Source organism: Pteropus medius, unplaced genomic scaffold (assembly GCF_902729225.1).
Source record: "Pteropus medius unplaced genomic scaffold, Ma_sr-lr_union100, whole genome shotgun sequence".
NCBI classification, from domain to species: domain Eukaryota; kingdom Metazoa; phylum Chordata; class Mammalia; order Chiroptera; family Pteropodidae; genus Pteropus; species Pteropus medius.
The window spans coordinates 3,566,756-3,576,583 of NW_024349798.1; the positions used below are offsets into that span (position 1 = coordinate 3,566,756).

Sequence of the window (9,828 nt, forward strand, 5' to 3'; positions counted from 1 at the left end):
GCCTTTAGAGCATCTTTCTATCTCACCTGAAGGTCAGGGAAACTGACAGGCCAAGAGAGGAGGAGGGCCTTAGCACTATGGAATGAGAGGTGAAGGGTGAGGAGGTTTGAGAGGACAAGCCTGAAATTGAGAAAGAAACAGAGGTGTCGAAAAGAATTATGGGGGGTCTTATCATCATGTGAACCCCACCTGGGCCCCATCTAGGGTCCAGGGGAAAGAGGGACATACTGCCAGATCCAGGACACGTAGCTCATCACTCGGGTATACACCCCAGGGAAGTCACGATGACCACAGATATCTCCCCAGCTCACGACCCCTACCTGGACCCAGGTGCAATTCCAGCTACACACCAGCGGGCCCCCAGAGTCACCCTGTGGGGAGAGGCAGGACTCAGAGGTGCCACTGCAATGGAGCTTCTGAGTCTCATTCCATGGGCCAGAAGGGGACAGAGGACAGGTGGCAGGCCAGAGGTCTCACCTGGCAGGAATCCTGGCCCTCGCTCCCAGCACACAGCATGTCGTCCTTGATGATCAGGCCGATGTAGTTTGAAGAGTTCTGGTAATGCCGGTCACAGACTTCATTCCCCACAATGGGGACCACCACCTCCTGCAGCTGGTAGGGTGGGGGCAGCGGCACTGTGGGGAGGGGCTGGCTGAGAATCGGGGCCGGTCTGGGCTCCTGCTTCTTCCCAACAACACAGGTACTCTTTCCATTCTCGCTGCCATCAGTGGAGGGCACAGGGAGCCCCTCTGTGGGCCCTGACCCTGGCATCTACACCAGCTACGCCTAATAGTGGGACTTGGCTTCCGTACACCCACTAAACCCATTTGGTTCCAGGATGCAGGACTTTGTTGGCCAAAGCCTGAGATTCTCATGCCTGAGGATAGGCACCAAGGAGACATTGTTCTCCCAAGAATTTTTTTCCTGGAAAAGGAATGGATCAAGGACCCACCCCCAAACGAATGCATTACAACAGGGAGTAAACTATTCTAAGCTGATGAGTTTAGGTTCCCATTCTGATTCAGGGACCTGCACACCGTGAGATTGTGACAGACACCAGCTTTTCACTCCTGGGTTTACTCATCTTCAGAAGGACAATCGAGGTCCAAACACTCACCTCAGCATAGGGAGGTCCCAGGGAGAGTCATGGGAGGGCCTGTCTGCCTGGCAGAGAACAAACGCCCCGTGTCCCCAGTGTCCATGAACCTGACCATGAAATCCCAGCCTTGCAAACATTCAGGCTCACAAGAGAATTCCCCCTCAAAAATCAAATATAGAATTAGCACATGACCCAGAAATTCCACTCCTAGCATATGGCACAAAGAATTGAAAACAAGTACTCTAACAGGTACTTGTACACACAGGTTTACAGCAGCATGATTCACAACAGCCAAAAGGTGGAAACAGTCTATCAATTCAGGAATCGATAAACAGAATATTCCATCTGTACAGTGGAATATTATTCAGCCATAAAAAGGAATAAAGTTCTGACACATGTTATAAGGTGAATGAACCCTAAAAACACCACGCTAAGTAAAAGAAGTCAGACACACAAAAAAACACACATTGTATGATTGCATTTATATGAAATGTCTAGAATAGGTAAATCCATAAAGATGGAAAGTAGGTTCATGGTTGCCAGAGGCCGGGGGAATGAAAAGTTAGTGTTTAATGGGGACAAAACTTCTGTTTGGGAAGATGAAAAAGTTCTGGAGATGGATGGTGGTGATGGTTGCACAACATGGTGAATGTACTTAACACCGCTAACTTGTACACCTAACAATGGTTAAAATGGTAAAAATTTTGTCATGTATATTTTACCATAATAAGAAGGTGAAAGATTCTCCCAAATTGCAGAGAATACAGCATTTTCAGCAAAGCCACAACCATACATCTAGAGGGCCACCCAGCATCTCCACACACCCCAACAAGTGTCCTTACCTCCAAGTCTGAGGTAACCCCAGCCAGTCACCCAGCACATCGTCCTCACAGGGACTGTTAGAGAGGCAGGTGGGAGGGTGACCAGGTTGACATGCTCAGAGAGTGTCACAGGGGCCTCCAGTTTCAGCAGGGCAATGTCTGCGCCACCCTCAGCAGACAGGCTCTGGTTGAACTTGGGGTGGCAGATGATCTGAGTCACCTTTGTCAGCTTGTCTTGATCATAGAGTCTCAGTTGCCCAACTTGGACCCTGAAGCCACAAGCCTCCAAGTCCTCCCTGGAGGAGAGAGACCAGGAGCTTCTCAGAGGAAACCAGGGCACAGGACTAGGCTTGGCACAGCAGCAAGAATTGAGCTGGCTACTAACAGAATAATAGCTTTCCCTGGACTCAGAATCCTGCCCACAATACACTTCCTGTCACCTCTCTGTGTTCCTTGCCCCCATTCTCCCAGTCAAAAGGGCATGGGGCTCTATGACTCACCGCTGGGTGCAGTGGGCAGCAGTCAGCACCCACTGGTGGTGGATGAGGGAGCCCCCGCATACGTGCTGCCACAGCTCAAGCTCCTTATTGTATCTTCGGATACTAACCTGCCATGGCCACCGCCCAGTAGGGGCATTGTGTGTCCCCACAATGCCACCCCTCTCCCTCTCTGGGTCAGGATCTGGGAAGCAAAGAGGGAGTGCTATCATAGACTCCAGCATGGCTTCTCACACTTAGTCCCTCCCAGGAGTGGATCTATCAATCCCACCCTGAGCTGGTGCTGAGGGTCTGAGCAGCCTGAGGCAGAAGATGGAGATGGGGAGTCAGGACTCACCCGGGAACAAAGGCACAGAACCCCCCAGGCCTGGGAGAGTCAGGAACAGCAGCCACAGCATCTGCGGGGATAGGCGGGGGCTTGGGTGAGGCCACCAGGGGCCAGGACCCTAGAGTGGGGATGGAGAAAGCAGGGTCTGAGCAAGAGCATCCTCACCTTGATGGGATGCTCCTCCCACTCCTCTCCGGCCTCTCTGAGTCCTTTTATCCACCAGCACAGGAAGTGAAGCTTCTCCTTTCTCAGGTCCTGAGGTTGGTGAGTTGATCAACAGGCACTGAAGAGCTCCTGCTGGGCCCTTGCCCTGCTTCCCAGCAGACCTGCCACCAGGCTATCACCTGGCAACAGCCACACCCTGGCTGCAAGGATCTCAGCTGCAAAACACAAGCAGGCCAGTGGAAGCGAATGTGTAGAGAGGATGCAGGTTTGCTAGAAGAAGCTCTGGTGCCCCAGGCCCAAGTCGGTGGGATGAGGCGGGCAGCAGACACCAGGTGTCAGGCCACTCTAGCCACAGGGAAGCCCCCTGAACCCACTGAACTCTGTGAGGCGGCCTGGAGCATGCCACCCTCTGACGAGAGCATTGCAAGCCAGCACCTTCACTGCCACCATTGGACTAGAATATTATAGGCTGCCACCCACACTGCCGCCATCTAACTGGCATGTGGCCTATGGCCACCCTCACTGCCACCAGCTGAGGGACACAGCACACTGTTTGCTCTAAAAGCTGAACTCTCCGGAAACTGGTACTGAGACAGTGTATGACATGCAGGGTACAAACTGGGGAGAGGTTTTTGGATGGCAGGTGGATGAAACAAAGCTGAGCAGAGGGAAAGGCCAGAGCATAATGCAGGGCTGACAACACCTTGACCGACCCACGGGGAGACACAGTGTCCGCAGCCCTAGCCCTCACTGGAACAAAACGCCAGCCCTTACAATCTCTTGGATTAGCCAAGAGGGACACGATGGGGTGAGGCAGCCGTAAAGAGCTTCTGGCCCTCCCAGATGCTGGTCAGCAAGTCCTACCCCGAAGGGGGACCTAGAGGCCCATCTCTGTGTCCAGCACAGCCTACCCTCCTCTGCCTCATGTGCTGGGGACAGCTGCTGGAGGACTACAAAGGATCTCTCTACCCAGGAGAGCTCAGAAAGAGAGGCTCAGGGTACAAATGAGGCCAACAGGCCCCCCTTCACTATCTATTTCTATGTCCTCCCTTGGCTACTACCTGTGGACTCTGGCACTCACCTGGTGGCAAGACCCAGATCCCCATCCCTGAGGGCTGAGCTCTGTCTGATCACATGGAGTTCTCAGGCTGGGTGGTTCTCAGGCCATCACAATTGATGAGGGAGTACCAAGAGACAAGCAAGTGCCTCTCATCTCTCCTGCCCCCATTGTGACACAGCAGCCTTTCCTCTTCCTGGTGGTCAATGTCATTGTCCCTACCAAGAGAGGGGCACTTCTTGCTCACTAGCCTCTAGACACAAGGAACTCAATGTGCCCAGGCGCAAGATGTTACTTACATCTCAATAATATTTCTCGATGCAGGTGGTGTGGGCCTACGTTGGCACTCCCCACTGTGGAGCTTGCCCACCACGAATACCTTTAACTCCATCGTGTCTGCTGGGTCCTATGGTGCAAGAGACAGCCTGGACCTGCAGTAGAGCCTATTCTAGCACTGGGAACCACTCAGAACTGACAGCCTTTCATGTCACCAGCTGCACAGGCTGGAGCAGCACTCTGAGGCATGGAGCATGGTGCTTCGTGTGAGAGGTGCAAATATCATCGTAGGTTTGTTATTTTGAAGGAGGTGCCCCTATGTGCTGGACGGTGGGACTCCTAAATCTTTAATGTGGCAAGTAAATATTGCCAGGATTGATCTCCCCTTCCTGGGAGCACACAGCCTGATTAGCACATACTCTCACCAAGATCGATGTGGACCGGTGAGAGCCGAAACCTCGGAAACTGACCTTATTTGGAAATAGGGTCGTTGCAGATGTAGTTAGTTAAGACGAGGTCAGATTGAAGTAGAGGGGACCCTAAATCCAATGACAAGTGCCCTTGTAAGAAGGGGTGAGGACACAGAGAGACACAGAGGAAGTGGCTGTGTGACAGGCAGAAGCTGGAAGAGGAAAGAAGGATCCTCCCCACCAGAACCTCAGAGTGGGCTTGGCCCCGTGACACCTCGATTTCCGACTTCTGGCCTCCAGACTGTAAGAAGATGAATTTCTTTTGTTTTAAGTTTCCCCCCACCCAGTCTGTGGGCCTTTGTTACAATGGCCCCAGGACACTAGCAAGGTGAGAAAGCATGATAGTGACTCTGAGGTGTGTTTTTCCACCTCAAAGGAAAGGCGTGGACCTAGATATAATCTTCTTTAGAAGCTGGATAGAATCTTCTTTAGAAGCCAGGAAGGTGTCTTTTGCTCACCCCAGAGAAGGGGAAGAGGTCCCACTCCAGAGTCCCCATGGGCACTGACTTGGCCCTGGCTCAGCTCCCCCCACCACCCACATCTGCTGGCCCAGGGTTCAGTCATAAGACATCTCAGAGACCTGGGCATCCTGGCCCAGCCCACCTTGCATCTCGGCTGAGCCCAGGAGATGGAGGTGCTCTGGCCGTGATTCCAACCAAGGTAAGAGGGCAGGAGCCCTGTGCCCAATCTCAGGAGGGAGAGTCCCAGGGTCTACCCTGCAGCCATGCCTATGGACACAGCCCTAGGTTCAGGCTTCTTGTCTCCTTGGGTAAGGGGTCCCCACCTTTCTTAGTCCCAAGCACTTCTCTCTTAGGCCTGCTCAGTCAATTCAGCACTGTCATCCAATTCTGCCCCCAAACAGCCAATTGCCCCAAAGGCCCAGCCCTCCTTCCAACACCAGATCCTAGGACCCTTCTCCCTCTCTTGGGAGCCCTGGTCCCTGGGTCTCTCAGACCCTCATTCTTAATCCTGAAAACACTAAAGTTTTGACTACATCCCTCATCAGTGGAGGAAAACCCTTTCACCGGCTACAAAGGGATTTGTAATCCCACAGAACCCAGTTGCAAGGCAAGCATACCAGCACCCATTCTGGCAGGCAGAAGGTAAACTAGATCTACATGGATTCCTGAGTAGTCACCTGGCATCCCCCGTTAACATGGCCCCATTGACAGGGCAGGCACTCCCGTAGAACATGTGCCTGGATTACTGAGAGGGGTATCTCTAGACTGGGTTTATGTCAGCCCCCTCCTTAATCCCTGGGCCAGGCAGACCCCCAAGGAGGGCCATCTGCAGAGTGGTGCATTCCAGCTGAGTCTCAGGCCTCATTTTCCCAGTAAAAGGTCTTCCTAGAGAGCTCCTGGCTCCCAGGAAATCCAGACTTCAGTCCCTGGGCACATGGGGGAAGCGGCTCCATAGCCACTGACTTGGAGCTTCATCTAAATCTCCCCCCAGGCACGCAGGTCACAGGCAGAGGAGAGGACTGCTCTCTCCCTTGTCTCAGGGAGACGTGGTCCCTTAAAGATCTGAAAGATTTTTCACATCCCAGAAAGCAGACTGCAGAGACCAGCCTGTCTCTGAAGGGTGTGGAGCCCCTTCATCCACAATACAAAGCTGCATCAGGCACAAAGGGCTCCTGTGTGTCCTGGCCCCAATCTGCAGGTGCAGGAGCCCATCCCAGCCATGCACCAACAATTCCTCCCAAATCTTAATGTACGGTGAACGGTGAACAAACACATCACTGCCTCAGGATAGGGGGCGGCCTTCAGAACTGACTTCTCACTTCCTGGATTCAAAACAGAGAAGCTTTGCAGGTTCACTGGAGGCCCTTCCCACCCACTGGAAGAACTGATGCAGAGGACGCCAACACTGGGAGAATGATATCAGTGGAGGAAGAAGTTCTGCCTCTTCATCTCCCCTCTCTGGCTGCCTCCAATCAATGACCCAGGAGCAGAGAGAGTGGGAGAACTTAGGAAGGGAAGAAGGGGAAACTGGACTTGTCTCCAGCCCCCTGCAGGTTCTGCCTTGTCATGAGCTGCTCAGAATGAGAGATTGAAGTTCTATGTTGGAGCAGATGGACATTCCATCCCATCTTTGATCAGCTCAAGAAGTTGGTCAAATTGGAAAAAGAGAATTAGGCACACTGGTTAGAAAGAGCAGTGGCGACAACAAAAAACAATGCTTTCTGCTTTTACGCTGCCAAGTCCGAGTTATTTAAAATATCAGTTACATACTGATTGCAATTGGAGGAGGAAGGATGAAGGGCAGGGAGTCCCAGGCCTGAAACAGTACAGTCCTTAGAGCAGTCTTCCATGCCCTGGTTTCAAACCCGAGGCAGAAAATTCATCCTCCACCCCAGCCAAGAGAATGCACCCACCTGCCCTCTGCCAGGCTGCAGTCACAGTTGCCCATGCCTCCGCTATGCACCTTCCATAGCCTGGGTATGGGTATCCCCACCAGAAAGATCCCACCCACAGGCTTCTTTGGCCACACCCATAAGTAAGTACACTCAGTCTAGAGCCTGCTTTTCATGCAGTTTAATGAGCTACAGAGAACAGTCAGGAGGCAGGGGTCCTGGAATGCTCCTCCCACCCCGGCCCCACTTCAGGGCACAGTACCTCCTCTGTTTTATGGCTGTCAAGGAAGAGACAAGATGCTGAGGGAGGTCTTAGGGGCAGGAGAGTCTCAGAGCAGGGAAATGGAGGAGGACACTAGGTGCAATGAAGAGCTGGCCTTGGGGAAGGAGTAGTAAAGGTCCCCCAAACACCCTGGAGGGCTTGTCTTCAACTCATGCTGACAGCATCCTTGTTTCTGCCCATAGCTCGAGGAGAGGAGTGGACGTAGCGGTAGATCCAGGACAAGTAGTATGTCACTCGGGTGTAGACTCCGGGGAAGTTGGGAAGACCACATCCCTCTCCCCAACTCACCACTCCCACCTGGAACCAGGTGCCCCTCCAGTTACAGACCAGGGGGCCCCCAGAGTCTCCCTGTGGAGAGAATAGACAGATGATCAATAATCAGGGTCCCTGCAAGCAGGAGTGATGGACAGAGGCCATGGTCTGAGAAGGTCTCACCTGGCAGGAATCCTGGCCCTTGCTCCCTGCACACAGCATATCATCCTTGATAAACCGGTTGATCTTGCGGTATTGACGCCTGCAGAACTCATCCGCCCTAATTGGGACCTCCACCTCCTGCAGATGGTAGGGAGGGGGCAACGGCACTGTGGAAAGAAGTCATGTGAACCTTTGGTCCTGAGCAGGCAGACAGTCACAAGTCATGTGCTCTAAACCACATGCTGAGCCTCAGTGCCCCCAGAGGTACCTTTTGGGTTACCCAAGACTCTGAATCTCTAGGTTCATTCCAGGCTGATAGTGTGAGTACCAAGCTCAGAAGAGAAATGGAGGAATTGAATATTTTACCCCCAGATATTTTTATCTGGAAAACCCAGAGCAAATTCTTTCCCCCAAGAAGTGCAGATGCTGGTGTCAAATTTGACTTTGTCCGTTTAATAGTGGATCCTTGAGCAAGTTGCTCAAGTTCTCTTGCTTCGTTTTCCATCCCACCATCAAGACCACATGGAGAATGGGAGATCCACAAAAACAGGGGGTCCACATAAAGGCTCATGCAGGGCATGGTGCAGAGTAAAGGCAAAGAAAAGCTCATGGTCTGGCTTCGCTCTTGTTGCTCTGGTCTCTGCTCCTTAACCAAGTCCTCTTGAGCCACTCACCTCCCACATCCAAAGGAGACCCCAAGAGGAACCCCAGCTGATGCCTCATCTATAAAGCTTGGCCAACACTCCACTGCATCTTCCCCCAAACTCATCGTCCTGATCCTTACCTGAGGAATTGATGTCACCCCAGCCAGTCACCCAGCACGTCCTGCCTGGGGGTACCGTGAATGATGCTGGTGGGAGGGCTACCCACTTGACTAGGTTAGACAGTGTCACGGGAGCCACCAGTTTGAGAAGTGCCACATCCGCTCCACCAGGTCCTCCCTGTGAAACGTTGTACTTGGGATGGCAGATGACCTTAGCCACCTTCACAGTGTGATTGTCCGAGGATCGCACTCGTCCTACTTGGACCTTAAAGTTAAAAGGCACTGAGTCTCTCCTGGGGGATAGAAGACCAGAAGCTTCTCAGAGGCCAAAGCGGAGGAACAAGAAGTAAGCCAGTTTTTCTTCAGAAGGCAAGGTAACTCCAGGCGGCTGAATCCTGCAGGGAGTCTCCAGCTACCAAGTCCAGGAACTGCCCACAGCACATATCACATGCCTCCCAACACTGTTCACCTCCCACTCCATGCCAGCAGGGTGAGGACTTACCCTAGAATGCAGTGGGCAGCAGTCAGCACCCACTGTGGGTGGATGAGGGAGCCCCCACAACACAGCTTCCATCGGTTACCTATTAGGTTGACCCACAGGCCCACCTGCCATGGCCACTTCCCAGGTGGGGCATCATGCCCCCCGATGATGCCCACAAGCTCAGTCCCTGGGTCAAGACCTGGGGAAGCAGAGGAAGAACCGTCAGAGACCCAGGCACCCCTGCCCAGAGCTCAGCATGGCCCTCATGCTCAGTCCCTCCCCAGGGCCACTCTCATCTAGGGGTCACCCCTGCATCCCAGGGCTGGCCTCTGAGAGATCAGGGTCAGGGTTTTGGAGACAGGACAGCCTTGGAGGTCAGGACTCACCTGAGGTCACAGGAGCAGAACCCCCTAGGCAGGGAAGAGAGAGGAACAGCAGCCACAGCATCTGCAGGGGATAGGGGAATAGGGGAGGGCCAGGGTGAGGAGAGCTGCGGCAGGGACCCCGGGGGCTAGGAATAGAGGATGGGGTCTGAACAGCATCCTCACCATGCCAGGTCCCTCTGCCCTCTGCCCTCTGCTCCTGGACCCCTCTGAGCCCCTTTATCCTCCCAGCCTGGAAACTAGGCAAGGGGGAAGCCAGCCCTCCTCTGGGGTGGGGCATAGGAGGAGGCGGGGCTTATTCCTTCAGTAGGACCAATGATGACCAGCAGGTTATCTGTCAAATAAAAAATATTCAGTGTCTTCTCTGAGCCCAGCAGAGAACTCGGTGCTGGAGGTAGATCAGTAGCGAAATCGACAGTATGCATGTGGAAAATTTAA

At 53.3% G+C, this 9,828-nt stretch overlaps 2 protein-coding genes across 2 annotated transcripts; both read right to left on the reverse strand.

Annotated features, from left to right (window-relative positions):
* Positions 1 to 200: 200 nt before the first annotated feature.
* LOC120620544 (mastin-like) lies at positions 201 to 2,815 on the reverse strand. Its single transcript, XM_039885605.1, has 5 exons — positions 2,755 to 2,815; positions 2,421 to 2,601; positions 1,942 to 2,216; positions 478 to 635; positions 201 to 371 (listed from the first exon to the last, which is right to left on the reverse strand). Exons 1-5 carry the CDS (start codon positions 2,813 to 2,815, stop codon positions 201 to 203), a joined length of 846 nt encoding a protein of 281 aa, XP_039741539.1.
* Positions 2,816 to 7,034: 4,219 nt separating this feature from the next.
* LOC120620545 (mastin-like) lies at positions 7,035 to 9,573 on the reverse strand. Its single transcript, XM_039885606.1, has 6 exons — positions 9,556 to 9,573; positions 9,394 to 9,454; positions 9,029 to 9,206; positions 8,548 to 8,819; positions 7,785 to 7,930; positions 7,035 to 7,697 (listed from the first exon to the last, which is right to left on the reverse strand). Exons 1-6 carry the CDS (start codon positions 9,556 to 9,558, stop codon positions 7,494 to 7,496), a joined length of 864 nt encoding a protein of 287 aa, XP_039741540.1. The 5' UTR covers positions 9,559 to 9,573; the 3' UTR covers positions 7,035 to 7,493.
* Between the last annotated feature and the right edge of the window lie 255 nt (positions 9,574 to 9,828).

What these genes read in the sequence shown, in the direction of transcription:
- LOC120620544 (XM_039885605.1), bottom strand. Translation starts at nt 2,815, where the DNA reads ATGCTGTGGCTGCTGTTCCTGACTCTCCCAGGCCTGGGGGGTTCTGTG. An exon ending in GCTGCCCACTGCACCCAGCG is followed by an intron (nt 2,217 to 2,420) that starts GTGAGTCATAGA and finishes TCTCTCCTCCAG; the next exon opens with GGAGGACTTGGAGGCTTGTG. An exon ending in AGGGCCAGGATTCCTGCCAG is followed by an intron (nt 372 to 477) that starts GTGAGACCTCTG and finishes CTCTCCCCACAG; the next exon opens with GGTGACTCTGGGGGCCCGCT.
- LOC120620545 (XM_039885606.1), bottom strand. An exon ending in TTCTGCTCCTGTGACCTCAG is followed by an intron (nt 9,207 to 9,393) that starts GTGAGTCCTGAC and finishes CTGCTTCCCCAG; the next exon opens with GTCTTGACCCAGGGACTGAG. An exon ending in GCTGCCCACTGCATTCTAGG is followed by an intron (nt 8,820 to 9,028) that starts GTAAGTCCTCAC and finishes TCTATCCCCCAG; the next exon opens with GAGAGACTCAGTGCCTTTTA.